The sequence below is a fragment of the Triticum aestivum genome, chromosome 3D (genome assembly GCF_018294505.1).
Source record: "Triticum aestivum cultivar Chinese Spring chromosome 3D, IWGSC CS RefSeq v2.1, whole genome shotgun sequence".
NCBI classification, from domain to species: Eukaryota; Viridiplantae; Streptophyta; class Magnoliopsida; order Poales; family Poaceae; genus Triticum; species Triticum aestivum.
Window position 1 is genome coordinate 160,217,166 of NC_057802.1, and position 25,284 is coordinate 160,242,449.

General features: G+C 41.6%; 1 protein-coding gene and 1 long non-coding RNA gene across 4 annotated transcripts; one reads left to right on the plus strand and one right to left on the minus strand.

Moving 5' to 3' along the window:
* Positions 1 to 1,750: 1,750 nt before the first annotated feature.
* On the minus strand, positions 1,751 to 8,056 carry LOC123078028 (uncharacterized). Of its 3 annotated transcripts, none has more exons than XM_044500412.1 (7): positions 7,816 to 8,056; positions 6,335 to 6,673; positions 4,477 to 4,921; positions 4,318 to 4,323; positions 3,773 to 4,071; positions 2,291 to 2,622; positions 1,751 to 2,035 (listed from the first exon to the last, which is right to left on the minus strand). In XM_044500412.1, exons 2-6 carry the CDS (start codon positions 6,647 to 6,649, stop codon positions 2,305 to 2,307), a joined length of 1,383 nt encoding a protein of 460 aa, XP_044356347.1. In that variant the 5' UTR covers positions 6,650 to 6,673; positions 7,816 to 8,056; the 3' UTR covers positions 1,751 to 2,035; positions 2,291 to 2,304. The 3 variants fall into 3 exon arrangements, with proteins under 3 accessions (XP_044356347.1, XP_044356348.1, XP_044356349.1); XM_044500413.1 differs by having other exon boundaries at positions 7,884 to 8,025; XM_044500414.1 differs by lacking the exon at positions 4,318 to 4,323.
* A 3,098-nt stretch (positions 8,057 to 11,154) lies between these two features.
* Positions 11,155 to 12,986, plus strand: LOC123074419 (uncharacterized). Its single transcript, XR_006435956.1, has 3 exons — positions 11,155 to 11,382; positions 12,418 to 12,768; positions 12,871 to 12,986. It is a non-coding gene; the product is annotated as an uncharacterized lncRNA (long non-coding RNA).
* Positions 12,987 to 25,284: the final 12,298 nt, after the last annotated feature.

Here is a 25,284-nt window from a genome sequence, read left to right on the forward strand (position 1 = left end):
TCTTTTTTCGCATAGAAGACCACAGGAGTCATTCCTTCGCGAAGCTTTACACGTGAGTATAACGCTAGACCATGCCTGTTACAAAAAAGGTTTCAAAATTGTTTCACTTTTTTGCTATAATTTTAAAAAAATCAATATTGATGCCCCTAGACCCAGGTGGGTATTTATTAATGTACTATCCTATATGCTGTGTAGGTATTTTTCTCTCCCTTTTTATCCCCAAGCAAATACCAAAAGTTAGTCAACTATTGAGTAAATTTGGGCATTAATATGGTACGTGGCCAGGCCCTATGCTAACCATCATGTTGTCGGCTCAAAGAAAAAAAAATCATGTTATTGTTGTCTATCTAGTTGAAAAAGTTTTGTGCACAAACAAAACCCTGGCAACTTGAGTAGATTTAGCCAACCTATACAGCGAACACGTCTGGCCAAACTATACAGCGAACACGTCTATATCGTCATAAAGACGTTGGTGTATAAATCTCATAACATGCCGAAATTTGTACAGCAAACGCTTTGTAGACAAAGCCCTTGCTATTTGATGTAAAGTTGGTATAGACGTTGGAAACATTTTGGAGTCAATTTAGCTGTGCCAGTTGACGCTCAAATCTGTACAGGCTACTTACAGGCAAAATCATGCAACAAGTGCAACAAGAAGCATAGGTTTCCCCCCCCTAGAAAAACATAGGTTTCCTCTCCTTCCCTCAGCAGTACTACCAACGTCAATGTAACCGTGACAGCCAAGAAAAACACGTCGCTAGAAGCACAAATCTTTTTCTTTGACAGCGCAATCCAATCATTCAATTATAATCAGCTTGAAAAAGCTAACCACGACTGCCGCGCGGTTATAAGCACAGATCTTTAGGGATCACTTCGGCAGATTTCATCCAACGTTGCTTTTTCAAAAGGCTTAGAACTTGTGCCGAAATCACTTACTCACTGAAGATTCATATCATAGGATAGCAACAAAACCTAGATCTATAAACAGGAGCAGAAGCTGTCACCATATTACTGCCGCATGACGCGTGAGTGTGATGCATTTCTCAAGGAGCATCTCATTCTTCCCTTTACACAAGGGAATAGCGTACACTCTCTCTAAAAAAAAGTGAACAGCATACACGTTGCAAACAAAGCCCTGGCAATACTTGGTATAGCTGGGCCAGTTGACGCTCAAATCTTTACAGGTTACCAGGCAAAATCACTCAAAAGTACTACACCATTTGTTCAAGAACAGAACAAACGAGTACCATATAAACTTGCCGGACTCATATTCAACTCTAACACAGTTTGGGCAGCAAAGATAGAAACTCAAAAGGAAATATTGCGGACTTATTGTTACTTAATTTCTCCTGGATACCATGCCTTGGACTATTTATATATATGCATGCAATTAAGTTCTTCAACCCTCCAATGCAAATCCTACAAAGTGGTAGTGAGTGGAAAAGATGATGCACAGCTAACTGAGTTTGGTAGGCTAGAAGTTGTTCCAAACAGTCACCCACTTTATACTTTCTCACAACTAAAGAGTTGCATCCTCTGTTCCTAAATGTAAGACGTTTTGGCAGTTCAAATGATACTCAGCATGACTCCACCAAAAGGGTACTAGCATTGCATATGACCCTTGATGAGAATAAGAAACAAGGATACAATAAACTGCAATGTCCACAGATCTGATATGCCAATTTTCCAATCCAATTTAGCAACAAAATACGAGCAAATTCCGTTATACGCTTACCAGTGTGGCAGAAAATTAAGAAGAAACATGAATAACCAATATCACGTTAAATACTGTTCAAAACAGCCACAACATCAACCAGTTTCAACATAGTAACAGAAAAGCAGCCGATGTGATGTCTTAATTTCGTTTTAACAGTTCCTGCTTCTTTGTGATGGTACTGGAGACTGCAACAGAATGAGCAACTGGAACAAATGTTGCTTACTAAGATTCTTACCTTCTGAAAGACTGAAACTACATAACAGAAAATAGGCGCTAAGAAGTAGCACACCATTGACTCAGATTCCTCACAAAGGCGCCCTGAAAATTCAGGAACCGCTCTTAGGTACTCAAAAAAATGGAGGGAACATTGGGTCAACACCTCCTAATAAGATGAAGGTTACCAAGTCCGTGTCTATTGTTGTAACGTAGTCGCGACCCTTTAACCGCCTTACCTAACTTACCTGGAACACCGCCTTACCTTTGTGCCAGTTTCTTGAACTATGTGAAGGCTATGTCTAAATACATTTGAATTGCACAGCTAAGATAAAAAGACTAAAACGAGTGTTAACTCACCGCCATTCCACAGGCTAATATCGCCCATAGGTCCTCCCTAAATCGTCATGTCTGTCATGCTGAAACTCGCCATAAGCAGCATGACGCCTTGGAGCAGAATAGTTATCAGTAGCATATGGATATGTGTTCTTTGAATCAATTGGTGGAACAGTAGCAGCATAATGTGCAGTTCTCTGATCAAAATCACTATACCCAGTTTGGGCGTATGAGGTCTGCTGAGCTTGCTGTTGCCTTTTAAAACTTTGTTTAAGAAATTCATCCCACTTCCTTGCTTGCATACTCCTCGTGACCGACACACTCTTCATGTGGTTCTCCCTCATTTCTCTAAGTGACTGTATTAGAAAGAAGAATTTCATTAGTAAACACCACAGTCAAGTAGCAAGCCAGTTCAACATAAAAGGTAAAACACTACAAGACAACTGTACTGCAAGGTTGAAACTTGAATAGGCATAATTACTGGTTATGCTGGTCGCCCTTTACAACAAACCCCATTTCTAGCATATGACCAAAATTTTATTGTGAATAATGGATACAAATATCATATTACTTTGCACCAGCCACTAGCGTTTGATTAAACATTTGAGAATTGAATGGAGATAGAACAATTAGTGTGTTACAACTTACAAAACAAACAAAAGAAAAACTCCCTCCGTCCCGAATTACTTGTCGCAGGTATGGATGTATCTAGATGTATTTCAGTTCTAGATACATCCATTTCTGCGACGAGTAATTTGGGACAGAGGGAGTAAATTATTAGTCCTCGCAAGTTCTGTAAGTTGTCTTGCCCTTTGGTAAAGAAAATAACTGTTACTACATAATTCTAATAAGGCAGGCAAATGATGTCATGAGAGTGTTTTTTTTCCTGAATAAAACTAGTGGTGGATATGCACCATCTTAAGTGCAGTCCTCCAAGATGCTGGGAACAAGTATATTGGGACCTCAAACACTCAGTGGGCTCATATTAACTCTACTTTTTTTTTACTGAAACCAACTGCTCATCCAATTCAAAGTAAGTTGTTAACATAAGAAGGCATGTACAGCTAGAATAACCAAGTAAAATTTGGTACGCGGCTACGCGCGGATATTTTCCAACTTAAAGGCCGGATGCAGTAAGGCATTGCGATACCAGAACCCAAAATTCGGAGACATTTGGTTGGTATTTAATCTACGTTTACATGAAGTTACTAAAGACCAGCTTTTAGACCAAGAAATGTAAAACAACACTTTGAAGAAGAAAAAGATCTGGAGGATTTTGTTTTCATATTCACATAGTTGGGGTAAAGTGGTTTATTGTGCTACATACTTTCTAATACTTTTATGTGGGATGGTTATACAAATTTATCTGAAATTCATTTAACTTGGTAAAACAAGGCTAGGGCACAGTGTTAGAATTAATAATCCGACAATATAACAGAAAATTTCAAATTTATTTATTAACAGAGAAAAATTTCAAGCAGTATACTATACCAAAAAGAAATTTACCTCGCGATGCTTAGAGTTCTCTTCATCCTCCTCCTGGTCACGGGCTCTAGCTAATTCCATTGCTTCTCTTTTGAACTCAATTTCAAGCTCTTCCAAAGTTTGTGGATAGGAAGGGAGGTCAAACTTAAGGTCTAGATGGGCATCTGTTCCATGTCTCTCAGTGCTGCAGTTATTGGGCATATGTGCGGCAGCATATTGGCTATTCCCACCATGTGATCTAAGGGGTTCATCAAGATAAGAGGGTCGAAATGGAGATTTTGATTGGACTGGATGGTCTTTTGCTCCATAGTTGGTATAAGCTTCAGCAAAAGGAAGAACATGCAAGATATAGATTTTAGTTCCAGATGACTAAGATACCTAAGTAGACTTTATTATAAGGTGAAAGGAGGAATAATGGCAGATACAATACATGTATTCAAGGCCAGCCAACCCAAAGAAGTCTAAAATCTTTCACCGTGGAATTTGTTGTATTCAAGATAATTTGTCTGATCATAACCAGATAGACATCACTTTATCGTATTCGGGCACTTAAAGCTAGAACTTACCTCTGGCTGCAAAAAGGACCATACAAGTTACTGTAGCGTGATGATAAACAACAAAAAGGGACCAAATGCATTTCTTTTGCTCGAGTTGTCTAAAATGTCTGGCTCATAATATTTGCCCAGACAAACAAATTGTAAGATCAGTGTGCTTGGATGCCCTACCTTGTGGAGATCCTTTCGGATACTTGGGAATATCATCATGCAAGCGACCATCTACAGGCCTTTCATTATAGTGACCTTTACTTTGAGAGCGTGACACATTTCTTGGGCTATGGGACCATTGGGAATCAGAATGCCTGGGACGAAAATCGACTGATTTTCGCACAGGAGATCTAGAACGATCCCGTTTTGGGCTGCTTGAACTATGTTTACCCTTACTTTCCTGGATGAGTTTATGCACAGCATCTACACCTTTGGCTAGCACTAACCTATCTTTCCCACTGACAAACAGGAACTTCTCATCCATTCTGATTTTACAGCCCACATCCTTCTCAATCTGATTTATTGTCCTCTCAGTGAAAAGATCCCTGACTTGTTTATCTCTTGCTGGAACTCTTTCAAAGAAATCTGCATTTCTCCTATTTGCTCCAAGTGTGGATGGACAACCCTATTAAGAAAGATAAGATGGATATGTAAAACTAAAGGACAAGTCTTTAACACTTCTATGATAACATTGATGGAAAAATATAGAGTATGTCTCAAAACTTCCATTTGGCGGACATAGTAAACAGTAATAGTTTTGCAAGAAGCTATTTAGAGAATAAATGTGTATAAGCAATGTGCATACAACGTCAGTGTCGCTGTTAGTGTCGATATGGTTGATCATTTGCACTAATGTGATTCCGATAAAATATAACATCAAATGGAAGAATGAGGAATGACAAGTCTAGAACTTATCCATCAGAATAAAATTAGACGGATGATACCACCGGTTTGTGTTATGCACCGCTTTGTAACAGCTATTTATGTTATGCATTGTTGTTAAGATAGTACTCCCTCCGTTCCTAAATATTTGTCTTTTAGAGATTTCAAATGGACTATCACATACGGATGTATATAGACATATTTTAGAGTGTAGATTCACTCATTTTGCTCCGTATGTACTATGTAGTCACTTGTTGAAATCTCTAGAAAGACAAATATTTAGGAACGGAGGGAGTACAAAGCTGAGGTAAACATCGACAGAACAGAGGTTGGGCTGCAACAACTTGGAAGTAGAGTGGGTGATGAAGGGAATCAACTGAGGTAAGACTTAAGAAAACAGAAACCTTTTTATCCCATTGCTATCCATAAACCTGTGATGGGGTTACAGGGCATTCTTATATAAGGATGTTAGCTTCCGTACAAGGACTCGATAACTAACTATTTGTCAATACTAACTGACTCCTTAATTCTTCTGGGTTCTATTCCTAACTGACTCTTGAAGTAACCCTTCTATTCTTCCTCGATTCCCATGCTTGCACGCCTGTGTGGCTGCAGACCTTTGCACAGCTGTTGGTGCCAGTGTACACAATATGAATGCTGTTGATGCAGGATTGAATTTGTAATTTTGTATCCATCAGGACCAAATTAGCTGGGTTAAACGAGAAAATTGAAGATTTCCTTCCAGACTTTGCAGAAGTACAAGACCATTACTACGAAATTAAGTTCAATACTTTCAATTAAGACAAAATGGAGGAGACACCAATTCCAAAAAAATAGTCATGGAACTACATTTCACTAAAAAAATGATCACATTTTAATGCTGTTTGATTGAAAAAAGGTTGAAGCATATTTTCCTAAAATTAGGTGCTGCAGGTCACAAAGGATAAAGCAAGACTATTGATAAGCCTGGCAGTTCTTTACAGGTGATGTCAGGAAAGATTATTGTTGTTTAAGTTCACTATGTCCAGTAAAGAGTGTAACTACAAATCCAAGCACACTGCAAGGAGAAAACAAAGTGCAGTAGTCCATTGTGTATTTATATCAATCAAGTAATCAGAATAAATGCCAGTTTTAGTTTCGGCAGAGAAAGGAGTACCTGAGTGAAATGACCTGATTCTCCACATATTTTACAGATCATTTCTTCTTCCTTCCTCTTCTTCCAGTTCCTTTCTGTAGCCTTAGCTTTAGCCTCCCAAACCCTAGCCTCTCTACTAGTGAAGTCAGTAGGGACAGCATTGGGATCTCTGGGCTCATCTTCATCATCTGACTTCTCACAGGTCAGGGGCTTCTTCTCATCATTTGCTTTAGGTATCACGCTATTTGCAGCAGCTGCAACTGGACCGCTGTAGGCTTTCCCATAAACTTCATTGAAAAGTTCATCATCTATCTCAGGACTTGATTCCCTCGCCATTGGCTAAGAGAATATCTACTCAGCCTACAGTAATCACCACCAAAACAGGGAAAGAGAAAATATGTTATTTAGCGAATCTGTGAATGCAACTGAAAATATATGCAAAGGCACTGAATTTTGCACATCGAAGCTACTACACATTCAGTAAGGTGTCGTTTGGTTCGAGGCAAGGCTGGGTTGGCTGAGGATGTCCCCAGCCACCTGGTAAAGGATAGCCACCTTTGTTGTTTGGTTGGGTGGGGTTGACTTGGTTGGATAACCACCTTTTGTTGTTTGATTGGATTCGAAGGATGAGAATTGGTTGGTTGCCATGATCACCTCTTTACTATGAGAAGGTGAGATTACCCATACACATGCATTTCTAGCTCAATTTTTTGAAATCTCATTATACCATATCCTCACTCAGTTTTGTTACCGTCTATAAACTAGCATAATAATAATATGTAACAACATAATAATAATAATAATAATAATAATAATAATGTATGAGCTACTTTGAAACACATAACTGGTGCCACAAATAGCTCAATTACACTTATCAGCCAGTTGTGACAAGTAGGAGCTTTTCTACCTTTTCTAAACCGAATTTTCCAAGCTCATGGATAGCACACCAAAGACCTCAAGTACAACCTCAAAAGAGCAGCAGCGCTGCACTCCTCTGCTATGCTGTTGGTTAAAGTGGTAATTACTACTACTACATGCCTCCATGAGAAACCAATTTGGTACAAAAGTGTGATGATTTGTTTACATCTGAGAAGTCATTTAGCCACCTAAAAAGAAGCAAGCTCGTGCCTCTGTTGGCAAAACAGCAGTTATAATCCACACTATTCTGCATTTTTTTCCTTGAGTAAAGAAAAGCATGTCAACTGGACGAGAAACTAGATCAAATCCAGCTATTCTTCATATGCAAACTAGCTAGTTGCAGAGAAACATGAGATATAGGTCAGAACATAGCACAAAAGAGCAGAAGGCTCTACATGTCCATGCTTGTTGCAGAGATCAGATCGGAGGAGTTTGGGTGTGGGTGGAGGTCTGGAATTACAAACAACAATCGGCGGCACGATCATGGTTCACATTCCTGGCAAAGGGCGGATCTAGGCCGGCACACCCAGTATTGTGTAGCTCAGCTTGGGATTAGGAATCACCGGTTGAATATAAGCCCATACCTCAAAGACCAACGTCCAGGATTATCGAGAGGGTGGAGACCGGAGTGACGCGAGGATGCAGAACGTACACGGCGATGGCGGCGGCGATACGCGTCAGAGGCGGAGGGGAGGCGTGGGCGGCGACGGTAACCTACGGCGCGGCGGCTCTAGGGCAAACCGGTGGTGGACTGTACGAGAGATTTTAGAGGCGCATTTGGGTCGGATTGGAGGAGCTTGGGTTGGGTTAGGTCGGGTCACAGCGTGAGATGGGCCTGAGGAGAAAAAGAAGGATAATGTGAGAGGAAAATCAAAAAAATACCCCTAAAAGAAAAATCAGAATTCTTTATTTGGTCAATTTTTTTTAGTTTTTAATCTTTACCTACTAATAAAGTGGCTATCGCTTCTGGTCGTCCGTCATTAAAATTACCCTTCAAGTTAGTAAAGATTACCCACCAATGCCACCCCGTAAGTGAGAAAACGATTCAATTTTTCGGATAAAAAATCGCCGCCTCCTTTATTGTTTTATATAGTCACGACGAATAGACGTTATAGAGATATGAGCGGCAGAGTGGTTGGCCGAGTGCTCCAATATCGGTGAGATCAGGGTTCGATCGCCAGCCTTCACAATTTTTATCTTTCTTTTCTCACGCATGTCCTACCCATGTATGCGTTCATGGGCTGGCCCATGTGCGTGCCTTTACTCCCCAGTTTTTTACATTTTTGTCTTTTCTTTTCTCATTCTGTTTTCTTTCTTTTTTAAATGAATTTGGGATTTTTTTTTAGGAAAGGCCATCATGGCTAGCTTTATTGATTGAAAATAGGGATTACATCGTCCACAAGTTTTGAAACGAGAAAGCTCGGAGGCTCATTCTGTTTTGTCTTTTCTTTTCTCATTCTGTTTTCTTTCTTCTTTAAATGAATTCGGGATTTTTTTTTTGGGAAGGCCATCATGGCTAGCTTTATTGATTGAAAATAGGGATTACATCGTCCACAAGTTTCGAAACGAGAAAGCTCGAAGGCTCATCCGTCCAACTAAGAGAAATCTTATTACAATAACCGTAGTTAGCTAGCACATGCGCCGCTTGGTTACAAGAACGTGGGCAGTACTAAAATTTGACCTTCCCGATCAATGAAGAGAGATCCACACACTCGGCAAAAATAGCTGCTGCTTCATCCCACCATCTAGCTTGGCCATCACATGATTCTATCACCATCGTGGAGTCCGGTTCTGCTTCAATCCGGGGGAAACCAAGTGAATTTGCAAAAGCCAATCCATCTCTCATCGCAAGGGCCTCGGTGATAACTACATTAGCTGCATGGGGTATAAATTTGCACTGCGCCGCTAGGAATGTTCCCTTCTCATCCCTAATCACAGCTGCTGTAGCACCTAAACCTTCATCAACATAAAAGGCAGCCTTCACAATTTGTATCTTTCTTTTCTCACGCATGTCCTACCCATGTATGCGTTCATGGGCTGGCCCATGTGCGTGCCTTTACTCCCTAGTTTTTTTACATTTTTGTCTTTTCTTTTCTCATTCTGTTTTCTTTCTTCTTTAAATGAATTCGGGATTTTTTTTAGGGAAGGCCATCATGGCTAGCTTTATTGATTGAAAATAGGGATTACATTGTCCACAAGTTTCGAAACGAGAAAGCTCGGAGGCTCATCCGTCCAACTAAGAGAAATCTTATTACAATAACCGTAGTTAGCTAGCACATGCGCCGCTTGGTTACAAGAACGTGGGCAGTACTGAAATTTGACCTTCCCGATCAATGAAGAGAGATCCACACACTCGGCAAAAATAGCTGCTGCTTCATCCCACCATCTAGCTTGGCCATCACATGATTCTATCACCATCGTGGAGTCCGATTCTACTTCAATCCGGGGGAAACCAAGTGAATTTGCAAAAGCCAATCCATCTCTCATCGCAAGGGCCTCGGTGGTAACTACATTAGCTGCATGGGGTATAAATTTGCACTGCGCCGCTAGGAATGTTCCCTTCTCATCCCTAATCACAGTTGCTGTAGCACCTAAACCTTCATCAACATAAAAGGCAGCATCAACATTTAGTTTGACAAACCTGGGTTCTGGTATCCTCCATTTTTCTACAGTAGTATTCATCATCTTCTCATTAGCCTGATGGTAATTATTTGCTATCGCCAATAAGGACATCGGCCATTTAAATGAATTCGGGATTTTAATATTCTAAAAGTTGTGAGTTTTCATTTTTTTTAGAAATCATATGTGAATTAAAAACGTTTAGAAAATCATAAATATTTTGCACATTCAAAAAATGTTGGTGGTCTTGTAAAACTGTTCACAATTTTTTTTAAAAATCACAATTTGGAAAACATGGTCGGGAAATAAAATCATGTTCATGATTTTGAAAAAATGATCATGTATTCAAAACATATTCGGGAATCAAAAAAAATGTCCATCGCATTCTAGAAAATGTTCACAAAAATAAAAATAAAAATTTGTTTTTTAAAATTTGTTCCCCAATTTTTTTAAAAAGTTAATGGATTCAAAAAATGTTTGCTGAGTCAAAAAATGTTAATGAATTCAAAACCGGTTCATAATTTAAATTTTTATGTAAACAAAACTATTGTACATGATTTTTTTTGAGAAAATAAAAAATGTCAAAAAAATGTTTGTCGATTCGAAAAACTGTTCACTGATTCAAAAGTATTTTATGTCTAGGATTTGATTAGTTTTTTGGAAGTCTTTATATGTCTTGGCGTTGGGAGTAGTTCGTGGTTAATGAGATTTGTTTTTAAAGTTTTTAAATGTTCCCTTGCGCAATATAATGACAAGTGTGGCATGCACCAGCAAACTCGTAGCCTTGAGATTTACCGCGTCGAATGCATTGTGATCACGTGGACATCGCGACCATCATCGTCTAGGGTGAGAAAAAAATGGCAACATGATGAGCCACTGTGTTAAAATAGAGTACGCTCATATATCAGGACATTGAGTCATACTTATTTGGTTAACCATAATTTTTTGTCTTCCGTTGCAACGCACGGGCATATTTGCTAGTAATAATATAAGGCAAAGAACATGGGTGTTTAGGTCATCTGACCCTCAAACGCCCACAACCGTCCAGGGACGGAGCTCCCGTGTAAGGGCTGGTGTCAATTGACACCAGTGCCGATCGTAACCTGAAGTAATATTGTTAATAGGATTTGTCTTTGACCCCAGCCCAAAAAAATGATTGACCCCAGCCCAGCCGAAGAAGCCCAAAGCACAAGCTAATTCCAGCCCAACCGTGGAAGCCCACAGTCACTAAAAAGATATGCGGTCGTCCCACACAACCCAAAAGCAGTCGTTCCTTATTCCTTAATTTCCTATACGCAGATACGCTTGTATGCGCACGAGTTCCTCCCTCTTCGTCTCGTCGCCTCCTCTCAATCCCTAATTCCCCAAACCTCTTCCGATGTGATAATTCCTTGCAGGTGCCGCCTGGTGGAATTATAGAGAGACGAGCCAACGAAGCAAAGGGATTTTGATCTAATCTGTGGACGTCGGTCAGCCGATTGTTGCGGCATAATCTGGTGCTAATCCACCAAGTCTAGATCGACTCTTCCTAGGTATGCCTCGCGATACGCATGTGTATTACCTTCACAGCGTGTTTGGTTGGGGGGAGTTGAAGACAGGGAATGGGAGTTTAAGGTAAGTGGCACTTTAAGTCCTTTGATTGACTCAGGGACATGGGAATTAAAAAGGGAAGGGGAAGGGGAGTTAAGAGGTCCAACTCCTTCAAATATCTTCCCTAGGGGGACCCTGGTAATTTAACCTGGGATTGGGAATTGACAGAGAGAAAAAACGTTTTGTTGGTTGGGACGTGGTGAGGGGTGGCCTTTCATGTTGAAAGTTGGTTATTTCTCTGCCTAATCCCACCAACTAAATAGGGGCAGTTAATTATCTCTTAAATTCCCACCTTTAATTGCCTCCACATGCCAAATAGAGAAATGGGACTTCAAATCAACTTCCCATGTATAATCCCTTGGCAAATTCCCATCGCTAAACTCCCATGCCCTCTCCCTGTCGTTACCAAACACGCTGTCAGCCTTTAGACTAGATTTCGTAACTGAATAATTAGAAATTTTGCTGTTCTCTCCCTTGATTCATGTACGACTAGGAGGTTATGGACAGATTTTTGTGGAAACGACCACTACATTTAGTTGCAGCAGGGACTTCAAGGTCACTTAGACTTAGACAAGATCATAGTCATGTATCAAGCGTTAGTACTACTATTCCAACAAAAATAAATTTGGATGATATCCCTCCTGATCCAGCTGATCCAAAAAGAATATCACAGTACACTAAGAATCCTAAGAAGTAACATGAGATCAGACGGATATATTTAACTAGAGGACCTTATAGGCTCTAAGAACCAATGTACACAACAAAAAAGACCCAATAAAACAAACCTCCATAATTACCAAATAGCAACTTAGGGAGTTCAATGAAAGATTCATGAAGTAAAGTATTCATTGCTTATTCACATGGCTTCTTTCAACCCAAAAAACTCATCTACTGTTTTTAACTTGAAGAATTTATTAAAGTTAGCTGAGTTCTATCCTGATGATTTCAGTTCAACACAATTGATTTATCTTGTCCAGGAACTTTGGATTTACATTGACAATTTCCGAGCGTACCAAAGATTTGCCAATTTGGATGTCATGGATGATCTTGCTAAAGTGTTGGTGGGCACTAGGAAGCATCTTGTTTTTCCTTTGGTGTATCAACTTCTAAAGTTCGTGCAAATTTTGACGGTTGCCACAACGTCAGTGGAGAGATGCTTTTCAGCAATGAATACTGTCAAAAGTGTTTTGCGCAACAAAATGGGTGTCGAGTTCCTGAATGAGTGATTGATTTGCTAAGCGGGGAAAGATATATTTTCTACTATTACAAACCATGATGTGATTGATCTATTTAATAAGATGGAAGATTGAGAAAGGAGGTTATAAAATGTGAGCCTCATGTCACTTTATATTTTTGCTTAATGATATTTATTTTTTGTATTATTTTTTCGTAACATTGTTGTGATATTTTCTTTTGTTCATCCTTTTCAGAAAGTAACAACATGAAGTGCTTTAAGTTAACCTTTGGCTTTATGACTTTGCTCAGCCTATACTCGGTATGACTTTTTTAATGTAATAATATTATTATTGAATCATTGTATATTTTCTCTCTCTATATGGCACACTCCAACATTATGTATGTTGCGCTGCTATAGTTTACGCTAGAGTGAACAAAGCTTGACACCAGTGCCCATTTTTTCTAGCTTCGTCCCTGCAACCGTCCGGACCGAGCGGTCCATTTTTGCATCCAATGGGGTCCTGCATCGGTCCATTCAGGGGTCCTGATGCACTTTTTCAGCAAACCGAAGACAAACTAAGGTGCTTTGCGGGAGTCCAGATCGTTGCCACGCCCGCATTTGACTAACATAGCCCACCAAACAACCCCATCCGCCTTTTCCGTGCTTTTTGTCCGAAGCATGCCTTGTTTCTCGTGTCGCATCAATTCCAGCCTAGAGACGGCCGACATTGGTGCCGCGTGATGTGACCGGACGGGAGGGCGGTGCTGACCAACGCGGCCTCTCAGGAGTCGCCGCTTCAATGCGGGCGCAGCTTCCCGAGGAACCAACTCCAACCATTGTGCCACACTGAAACGGCTAACCATCCGTTCGCATGGCCTGGCCAAGGCTATATAAGTTGTGCTCCGGTGCCACACACATTGCACTCACTGCATCACTCCGCAACTCCATCCTCACTCCCCCTCTTCCTCTACAACTCGGCGATGGGCAAGTCATGGGCCTCGGCGCCGGCAGGCGACGACTCCGGAACGGGCTCCAGAGGTTCGTGGCGACGCCGCCCTCGCACTCCGGGGCCGTCATCCTCATCGGCGACCGACTCCTCGACGAAGGAGGAGATCGTCATCTCCACTGGCGACGAGGAGGACCAGCCGCCATAGCAGCAGCCGGCGATGTAGGACGAGGCGCACGTCGTGACTGACGAGGAGTACGAGCAGCAGATGGAGGTCATGCTCCATCGCTCCGTCCTCCACGTCTATGGCCCGACAACGCTGATAACCAACAAGTATAACGGATCGCAACAGTTTTTGAGTGTAGAGTATTCAACCCAAATTATTGATTCAACACAGGGGGAGCCAAAGAATATTTGTAATTATTAGCAGTTGAGTTATCAATTCAACCACACCTAAAGAACTAAATATCTGCAACAGAGTGATTAGTAGCACAGTAGTATGATAGTTTGATAGCGGTAGCAACGATAGCAACAGTAACGGTAACAGTAGCAGTGATAGTTTTGTAGCAATTCTAATAGCTCGTAGGCATTGGATCGGCAATGGATAATTATGTTGGATGGCATTCATCATGTAACAGTTATAACTTAGGGCGACACAGAACTAGCTCCAATTCATCAATATAATGTAGGCATGTATTCCGTATATAGTTATACGTGCTTGTGATAAGAAGTTGCATGACATCTTTTGTCCTACCCTCCCGTGGCAGCGGGGTCCATAAGGAAACAAAGGGTATTAAGGCCTCCTTTTAATAGAGAACCGGAACAAAGCATTAACACATAGTGAATACATGAACTCCTCAAACCACGGTAATCACTGAAAAGAATCACAATTATTGTCACCTTGGGTATGCGGATCATAACACGTAATATGTGCATATAACTTGCAAGATAGGATCAAACAACACAAATATCACTGGTACACATCGGTCCTAAACAAACAGTTTTTAACCCCTTTCCGTGATGACATTTGGAACCGTCGCGAAGTGAGTGTGGGCGATAGGGGGGTCCTTCCCACACGACCCAGAAACCGTCGAGGATAGGGCCCCTACAATACTCCTACTCATTTCTGCTCGTATTGCCATCGCAGTCAGTATTCTGTGGTGCTACGTTTACGATGCGCGGCCCATCCCAAACGGTTCACCGTTAAGAAGATTGGATAATCGTCGTACGAGTGTCGGACATGATTACGAAACGTCGGACCGTCGTAACATCGTCGTACACGACAACTATCGCACACGCTATTCTGTGGTGCAACGTTTAATGCATACTTCATCAGAAACAGTTCATGGTTGCGAATCGTGTACGATAAGGCAACTAACACAAACGTTTAGTTTGCCCGCACCGTTTGTGATATTGTCTGACATCGCACACGCTTTGCAAACGGCAACCGTGTGCATGCTTGCACACGTTTCCTTTCTGTGAACCGTCTCGGATTATGGTGCATATCGCAAACGTTTGTGTTTTACCAACCGTGTGTGCCGTAACAACCTGGAGAGCGTAATTTCACCGTAATTTAATTGCTGTTTTTTCAAATTGTACCGGATTTGAATTTGAATTTGAATGTATGCTACAGCTTTATTCATATCCATCAGGTTCAAACAACCAATGCATTATTTGATTCATATAGGTACATATGTTCAAGAATTACATAAGAACCAAATAAAGAATGATGAACCACGGTTGTATACTTGTACTATTAAAGACGGTAAAGAAAGAGGCGAAATATATTCTGGTTGCTGAACAAGGTGAAGCGGAATGCCCATATTGTGCCCTCCTCCATGCAGAAGGCACGCACGACTCTAGTCCAACCCCTTGTGATGGCCGACCGCCCATCCTTCACGGTCTTCATGAAAACATCTAGATAATCATCGTGTTCTGGTAGAAATACTTTAACCTTTGCATGCCCACCAATCATGTAGTTTGAGAGGTAATCTTGAGTAACTGCTTTGGCAACCACTGCAAAGGAAAAAGATCAGACATTGTCATCTAACACAACTCATTATGGGCAGTAAAAAGAAGGTTGCAGAGTTCTTACTTACCATCCTGTAGTTCATTGTTGTCTTGGATAAAGTGTAAACAAATAGTTTAATTACCATCTTTGGACCCATTTTACTAACAATCTTTATCAGCTTCCTCACTTGATGCTGGTTCATCGATATCTCATTGCCCCATACACAGAAAGGATCGAAGCGCGGATCTTTACCAATGACATATGTACCTAAAAGCACCAAGTTAATATTAGAAGCTAAACAATAATTGCACAATGATGTAGTACAACACTCTTTTATAATATGTTTATATACATCCGTATGTGGTAGTCCATTTCAAATCTCTAAAAAAGACAAATTTTAGGAACGGAGGGAGTATCTTATAACATCCAAATAGCTCACATATTAGATGAATTAACATCTTATATTATGGGCCGGAAGGAGTTTAGTGCATTCTTACAAATTATCGGTTGATTAACTGCTGCTGTATCCATGGGTTACAGTTAGTTTGAGCTAGTTCGGGCTCAAATAGCCCTAAAGTATATCTAAACATGAGGGCTAGTTTGAGCTAGTTGCATCTATAACCCACCCAAAAAAACTATCCAGCCCAAGAGGTGCTAATTGGAGCTAGTTCTCCTAGTGCATTCATTGTCAATCTAACCCTGCCATCCAAACAACTCTTTGGATGGAGTTAGTTCAGGGTTAGTCATGAACTAGAAATTAACTCTAACCTCTAGCTAAGTTGAGTATCCAAACAGGGCTTTGTTGTTGTTGCTGCTGCTGCTGCTCTTCTACGTATATCTAGACATCATTAGAACATTAATGTAACACTTTTCCTTGTTGCTATGTAGCCTAGGATTGCATATTTAGACATTAAGTACAGTGCATGTTGCTATGTAGCCTCAGATATATTACATATGGCCCTAGTTAACCCAACGAAAAATAGGTTGCAGATATATTCAGTTAAAAGTCCGATTCACCGATTAGTCCCTTATCAGCCGTCGGCCTATATGGTACCAGCTACCGTTATCCTGAACAGTGAGCAGATATATGCCATGGGATGAAACTAAACTCGATGGAAAACAGCAGTCATTCCCAAAATTGTCCTGTGTAGGTACATCGAGAAGCATGTTAAGCACAACAGGCTAAACAACAACCAAAATTATACATGGCAGACAAAATAATCTCCAAAAAATAGCTTCAGTGTGCAGGTTTAAGCACTCTAGTAAAGCAAAACAACTAGAAAGGTGTGCTAACTACAACAGGCCTAACATTTAACTTTTGGGGAACGTAGTAATTTCAAAAAAATTCCTACGCACATGCAAGATCATGGTGATGCATAGCAACGAGAGGGGAGAGTATCGTCTACGTACCCTCGTAGACCGTAAGCGGAAGCATTATGACAACGCGGTTGATGTAGTCATACGTCTTCACGATCGACCAATCCTAGTAACGAACGTACGACACCTCCGCGATCTGCACACGTTCAGCTCGGTGACGTCCCACGAACTCACGATCCAGTAGAGCTTCGAGGGAGAGTTCCCTCAGCACGACAGCGTGATGACAATGATGATGAAGCTACCAACGCAGGGCTTCGCCTAAGCACAGCTACGATATGACCTAGGTGGATTATGGTGGAGGGGGGCACCGCACACGGCTAAGAGATCAATGATCAACTTGTGTGTCTATGGGGTGCCCCCTCCCCCGTATATAAAGGAGTGGAGGAGGGGGAGGAGGCCGGCCTCCTAGGCGCGCCCCAAGGGGAGTCCTACTCCCACCGGGAGTAGGATTCCACCCCTTCCAAGAGTAGGAGTAGGAGGGAAGGAAGGAGGAGAGAGGGGGAAGGAAAAAGGGGGGGCGCTGCCCCCTTCCTAGTCCAATTCGGACTAGAGGGGGAGGGGGCGCGGCCTGCCCTGGCCGCCCCTTCCTCTCTCCACCAAGGCCCATGAGCCCATTACACTCCCCGAGGGGTTCCGGTAACCCCCCGGTACTCCGGTATTCGTCCAAACTCTCTCGGAACCCTTCCGAAGTCCAAACATAGTCATCCAATATATCGATCTTTATGTCTCGACCATTTCGAGACTCCTCGTCATGTCCGTGATCATATCCGGTACTCCGAACTACCTTCTATACATCAAAACACATAAACTCGTATTACCGATCGTCACCGAACGTTAAGCGTGCGGACCCTACGGGTTCGAGAACTATGTAGACATGACCGAGACTCTAGTCAATAACCAATAGCGGAACCTGGATGCTCATATTGGTTCCTACATATTTTACGAAGATCTTTATCGGTCGAACCGCATAACAACATACGTTGTTCCCTTTGTCATCGGTATGTTACTTGCTCGAGATTCGATCATCGGTATCTCAATACCTAGTTCAATCTCGTTACCGGCAAGTCTCTTACTCGTTCCGTAATGCATCATCCCGCAACCAACTCATTAGTTACATTGCCTGCAAGGCTTATAGTGATGTGCATTACTGAGAGGGCCCAGAGATACCTCTCCGATACCCGGAGTGACAAATCCTAATCTCGATCTATGCCAACCCAACAAACACCTTCGGAGACACCTGTAGAACATCTTTATAATCACCCAGTTACGTTGTGACGTTTGATAGCACACAAGGTGTTCCTCCGGTATTCGGGAGTTGCATAATCTCATAGTTATTGGAACATGTATAAGTCATGAAGAAAGCAATAGCAACATACTAAACGATCAAGTGTTAAGCTAATGGAATGGGTCAAGTCAATCACATCATTCTCTAATGATGTGATCCCGTTAATCAAATGACAACTCATGTCTATGGCTAGGAAACTTAACCATCTTTGATTCAACGAGCTAGTCAAGTAGAGGCATACTAGTGACACTCTGTTTGTCTATGTATTCACACATGTACTAAGTTTCTGGTTAATACAATTCTAGCATGAATAATAAATATTTATCATGATATAAGGAAATATAAATAACAATTTTATTATTGCCTCTAGGGCATATTTCCTTCAGTCTCTCACTTGCACTAGAGTCAATAATCTAGTTCACATTGCTATGTGATTTAACACCAATGGTTCACACCACCATGTGATTAATATCCATAGTTCACATCGCCATGTGGCCAACACTCAAAGGGTTTATTAGAGTCAATAATCTAGTTCACATCGCTAAGTGATTAACACCCAAGAGTAATAAGGTGTGATCATGTTTTGCTTGTGAGATAAATTTAGTCAACGGGTCTGCCACATTCAGAGCCGTATGTATTTTGCAAATTTCTATGTCTACAATACTCTGCACGGAGCTACTCTAGCTGATTGCTCCCACTTTCAATATGTATCCAGCTAGAGACTTAGAGTCATCTGGATCAGTGTCAAAACTTGCATCGACGTAACCCTTTACGACGAACCTTTTGTCACCTCCATAATCGAGAAACATATCCTTATTCCACTAAGGATAATTTTGACCGCTGTCCAGTGATCTACTCCTAGATCACTATTGTACTCCCTTACCAAACTCAGTGTAGGGTATACAATAGATCTGGTACACAACATGACATACTTTATAGAACCTATGGCTGAGGCATAGGGAATGACTTACATTCTCTTTCTATCTTCTGCCGTGGTCGGGCTTTGAGTCTTACTCAATTTCACACCTTGCAATATAGGCAAGAACTCCTTTGATTGTTCCATTTTGAACTACTTCAAAAATTTGTCAAGGTATGTACTCATTGAAAAAACTTATCAAGCGTCTTGATCTATCTCTATAGATCTTGATGCTCAACATGTAAGCAGCTTCATCGAGGTCTTTCTTTGAAAAACTTCTTTCAAATACTCCTTTATGCTTTCCAGAAAATTCTACATCATTTCCGATCAACAATATGTCACTCACATATACTTATCAGAAAGGTTGTAGTGCTCCCACTCGCTTTCTTGTAAATACAGGCTTCACCGCAAGTTTGTATAAAACTATATGCTTTGATCAACTCATCAAAGCGTATATTCCAACTCCGAGATGCTTGCACCAGTCCATAGATGGATCGCTGGAGCTTTGCACACTTTGTTAGCGCCTTTAGGATCAACAAAACCTTCTGGTTGCATCATATACAACTCTTCTTTAAGAAATCCATTAAGGAGTGCAGTTTTGTTATCCATTTGCCAGATTTCATAAAATGCGGCTTGCTAACATGATACAGACAGACTTAAGCATCGCTACGAGTGAGAAAATCTCATCGTAGTCAACACCTTGAACTTTGTCAAAAACCTTTTTCGACAAGTCTAGCTTTGTAGATAGTAACACTACTATCAGCGTTCGTCTTCCTCTTGAAGATCCATTTATTTTCTATGGCTTGCCGATCATTGAGCAAGTCAACCAAAGTCCACACTTTGTTCTCATACATGGATCCCATCTCAGATTTTATGGCCTCAAGCCATTTCGCGGAATCTGGGCTCACCATCGCTTCCTCATAGTTCGTAGGTTCGTCATGGTCAAGTAACATGACCTCCAGAACAGGATTACCATACCACTCTAGTGTGGATCTCACTCTGGTTGACCTACAAGGTTCGGTAGTAACTTGATCTGAAGTTTCATGATCATCATCATTAACTTACTAATTGGTGTAGGAATCACTGGAACTGATTTCTGTGATGAACTACTTTCCAATTCGGGAGAAGGTACAATTACCTCATCAAGTTCTACTTTCCTCCCACTCACTTCTTTCGAGAGAAACTACTTCTCTAGAAAGGATCCATTCGTAGCAATGAATATCTTGCCTTCGGATTTGTGATAGAAGGTGTATCCAACAGTCTCCTTTGGGTATCCTATGAAGACACATTTATCCGATTTGGGTTCGAGCTTATCAGGTTGAAGCTTTTCACATAAGCATCGCAGCCCCAAACTTTAAGAAACGACAACTTTGGTTTCTTGCCAAACCACAGTTCATATGGTGTTGTCTCAGCGGATTTAGATGGTGCCCTATTTAACGTGAATGCAACTGTCTTTAATGTATGGCCCCAAAACCATAGTGGTAAATCGGTAAGAGACATCATAGATCGCACCATATCCAATAAAGTACGGTTACGACGTTCGGACACACCATTACGTTGTGGTGTTCCAGGTGGCGTGAGTTTGTGAAAGTATTCCACATTGTTTTAAATGAAGACCAAACTCGTAACTCAAATATTCTCCTCCACGATCAGACTGTAGAAAGTTATTTTCTTGTTACGATGATTTTCCACTTCACTATAAAATTAATTGAACTTTTCAAATGTTTCATACTTATGTTTCATCAAGTAGATATACCCATATCTGCTCAAATCATCTGTGAAGGTCAGAAAATAACGATACCCGTCGCGAGCCTCAACACTCATCGGACTGCATACATTAGTATGTATTATTTCCAACTAGTCTGTTGCTCGCTCCATTGTTCCGGAGAACGGAGTCTTAGTCATCTTGCCCATGAGGCATGGTTCGCAAGCATCAACTGATTCATAATCAAGTGATTCAAAAAGCCCATCAGCATGGATTTTCTTCATGCACTTTACACCAATATGACTTAAACGGCAGTGCCACAAATAAGTTGCACTATCATTATTAACTTTGCATCTTTTGGCTTCAATATTATGAATATGTGTATCACTACGATCGAGATTCAATAAACCATTCACCTTGGGTGTATGACCACAGAAGGTTTTATTCACGTAAACAGAATAACAATTATTCTTTGACTTAAGTGAATAACGGTATTGCAATAAACATGATCAAATCATATTCATGCTCAACGCAAACACCAAATAACATTTATTTAGGTTCAACACTAATCCCGGAAGTATAGGGAGTGTGCGATGATGATCATATCAATCTTGGAACCACTTCCAACACACATCGTCACTTCACCCTTAACTAGTCTATGTTCATTCTGTAACTCCCATTTCGAGTTACTAATCTTAGCAACTAAACTAGTATCAAATACTGAGGGGTTGCTATAAACACTAGTAAAGTACACATCAATAAGAAGTATATCAAATATACCTTTGTTCACTTTGCCATCCTTCTTATCCGCCAAATACTTGGGGCAGTTCCGCTTCCAGTGACCAGTCCCTTTGCAGTAGAAGCACTTAGTCTCAGGCTTAGGTCCAGACTTGGGCTTCTTCACTTGAGCAGCAACTTGCTTGCCGTTCTTTTTGAAGTTCCCCTTCTTCCCTTTGCCCTTTTCTTGAAACTAGTGGTCTTGTCAACCATCAACACTTGATGCTTTTCTTGATTTCTACCTTCGTTGATTTCAGCATCACGAGGAGCTTGGGAATCGTTTCCGTTATCCCTTGCATATTATAGTTCATCATGAAGTTCTAGTAAGTTGGTGATAGTGACTAGAGAACTGTGTCAATCACTATCTTATTTGTAAGATTAACTCCCACTTGATTCAAGTGATTGTAGTACTCAGACATTCTGAGCACATGCTCACTAGCTGAGCTATTCTCCTCCATCTTGTAGGCAAAGTACTTGTCAAAGGTCTCTTACCTTTCGACATGGGCATGAGTCTGAAATACTAATTTCAACTCTTGGAACATCTCATATGCTCCGTGGCGTTTCAAAAACGTCTTTGAAGCCCCGATTCTAAGCCGTAAATCATGGTGCACTAAACTATCAAGTAGTCATCATATCGATCTTGCCAAACGTTCATAACGTCTGCATCTGCTCCTGCAATCGGTCTGTCACCTAGCGGTGCATCAAGGACATAATTCTTCTATGCAGCAATGAGGATAATCCTCAGATCATGGATCCAATCCGCATCATTGCTACTAACATCTTTCAACTTAGTTTTCTTTAGGAACATATCAAAAATAAAACAGGGGAGCTAAACACAAGCTATTGATCTACAACATAGATATGCTAATACTACGAGGACTAAGTTCATGATAAATTAAAGTTCAATTAATCATATCACTTAAGAACTCCCACTTAGATAGACATCCCTCTAATCATCTAAGTAATCACGTGATCCATATCAACTAAACCATGTCCGATCATCACGTGAGATGCAGTAGTTTTCAATGGTGAACATCACTATGTTGATCATATCTTCTATATGATTCACGCTCGACCTTTCGGTCTCCGGTGTTCCGAGCCCATATCTGCATATGCTAGGCTCGTCAAGTTTAACCCGAGTATTCTGCGTGTGCAAAACTGGCTTGCACCCGTTGTATGTGAAAGTAGAGCTTATCACACCCAATCATCACGTGGTGTCTCAGCACGACGAACTTTCGCAACGGTGCATACTCAGGGAGAACACTTATACCTTGAAATTTAGTGAGAGATCATCTTATAATGCTACCATCGATCTAAGCAAAATAAGATGCAAAAAGATAAACATCACATGCAATCAATATAAGTGATATGATATGGCCATCATCATTTTGTGCCTTTGATCTCCATCTCCAAAGCACCGTCATGATCACCATCGTCACCGGCGCGACACCTTGATCTCCATCGTAGCATCGTTGTCGTCTCGCCAACTATTGCTTCTACGACTATCGCTACCGCTTAGTGATAAAGTAAAGCAATTACATGGCGATTGCATTTCATACAATAAAGCGACAACCATATGGCTCCTGCTAGTTGCCGATAACTCCGTTACAAAACATGATCATCTCATACAATAAAATTTAGCATCATGTCTTGATCATATCACATCACAACATGCCCTGCAAAAACAAGTTAGACGTCCTCTACTTTGTTGTTGCAAGTTTTACGTGGCTGCTACGGGCTGAGCAAGAACCGTTCTTATCTACGCATCAAAACCACAACGATATTTCGTCAAGTATGTGTTGTTTTAACCTTCAACAAGGACTAGGCGTAGCCACACTCGATTCAACTAAAGTTGGAGAAACTGACACCCGCCAGCCACCTGTGTGCGAAGCACGTCGGTAGAACCAGTCTCGCGTAAGCGTACGCATAATGTCGGCCCGGGCCACTTCATCCCACAATACCGCCGAATCAAAGTATGACATGCTGGTAAGCAGTATGATTAGTATCGCCCACAACTCACTTGTGTTCACTCCTGCATATAACATCTACGCATAAACCTGGCTCGGATGCCACTTTTGGGGAATGTAGTAATTTCAAAAATTGTCCTACGCACATGCAAGATCATGGTGATGCATAGCAACGAGAGGGGAGAGTATCGTCTACGTACCCTCATAGACCGTAAGCGGAAGCATTATGACAACGCGGTTGATGTAGTCGTACGTCTTCACGATCGACCGATTCTAGTTCCGAACATACGACACCTCCGCGATCTGCACACGTTCAGCTCGGTGACGTCCCAAGAACTCACGATCCAGTAGAGCTTCGAGGGAGAGTTCCGTCAGCACGACGGCGTGATGATGAAGCTACTGACGCAGGGCTTCGCCTAAGCACCGCTACGATATGACCGAGGTGGATTATGGTGGAGGGGGCACCGCACACAGCTAAGAGATCAATGATCAACTTGTGTGTCTATGGGGTGCCCCCTCCCCCGTATATAAAGGAGTGGAGGAGGGGGAGGAGACCGGCCTCCTAGGCGCGCCCCAAGGGGAGTCCTACTCCCACCGGGAGTAGGATTCCACCCCTTCCAAGAGTAGGAGTAGGAGGGAAGGAAGGAGGAGAGAGGGGGAAGGAAAAAGGGGGGGGGGGGGCGCCGCCCCCCTTCCTAGTCCAATTCGTACTAGAGGGGGAGGGGGCGCGCGGCCTGCCCTGGCCGCCCTTCCTCTCTTCACCAAGGCCCATGAGGCCCATTACACTACCCGGGGGGTTCCGGTAACCCCCGGTACTCCGGTATTCGTCCAAACTCTCTCGAAACCCTTCCGAAGTCCAAACATAGTCATCCAATATATTGATCTTTATGTCTCGACCATTTCAAGACTCCTCGTCATGTCCGTGATCATATCCAGAACTCCGAACTACCTTCGGTACATCAAAACACATAAACTCATATTACCGATCGTCACCGAATGTTAAGCGTGCGGACCCTACGGGTTCGAGAACTATGTAGACATGACTGAGACACCGGTCAATAACCAATAGCGGAACCTGGATGCTCATATTGGTTCCTACATATTCTACGAAGATCTTTATCGATCAAACCGCATAACAACATACGTTGTTCCCTTTGTCATCGGTATGTTACTTGCCCGAGATTCGATCGTCGGTATCCCAATACCTAGTTCAATCTCGTTATCGGAAAGTCTCTTTACTCGTTCCGTAATGCATCATCTCGCAACCAACTCATTAGTTACATTGCTTGCAAGGCTTATAGTGATGTGCATTACCAAGAGGGCCCAGAGATACCTCTCCGATATTCGGAGTGACAAATCCTAATCTCGATCCATGCCAACCCAACAAACACCTTCGGAGACACCTGTAGAGCATCTTTATAATCACCCAGTTACGTTGTGACATTTGATAGCACACAAGGTGTTCCTCCGGTATTCGGGAGTTGCATAATCTCATAGTTATAGGAACATGTATAAGTCATGAAGAAAGCAATAGCAACATACTAAACGATCAAGTGTTAAGCTAACGGAATGGGTCAAGTCAATCACGTCATTCTCTAATGATGTGATCCCGTTAATTAAATGACAACTCATGTCTATAGCTAGGAAACTTAACCATCTTTGATTCAACGAGCTAGTCAAGTA

Bases quoted from the DNA above. Each gene is read 5' to 3' on its own strand.
- LOC123078028 (XM_044500412.1), bottom strand. From the start codon at position 6,649: ATGGCGAGGGAATCAAGTCCTGAGATAGATGATGAACTTTTCAATGAA. The intron at 4,922-6,334 runs GTACTCCTTTCT...CTTTCTTAATAG, and splicing joins AATCAGGTCATTTCACTCAG to GGTTGTCCATCCACACTTGG. The intron at 2,623-3,772 runs GTAAATTTCTTT...TTTCTAATACAG, and splicing joins AGAACTCTAAGCATCGCGAG to TCACTTAGAGAAATGAGGGA.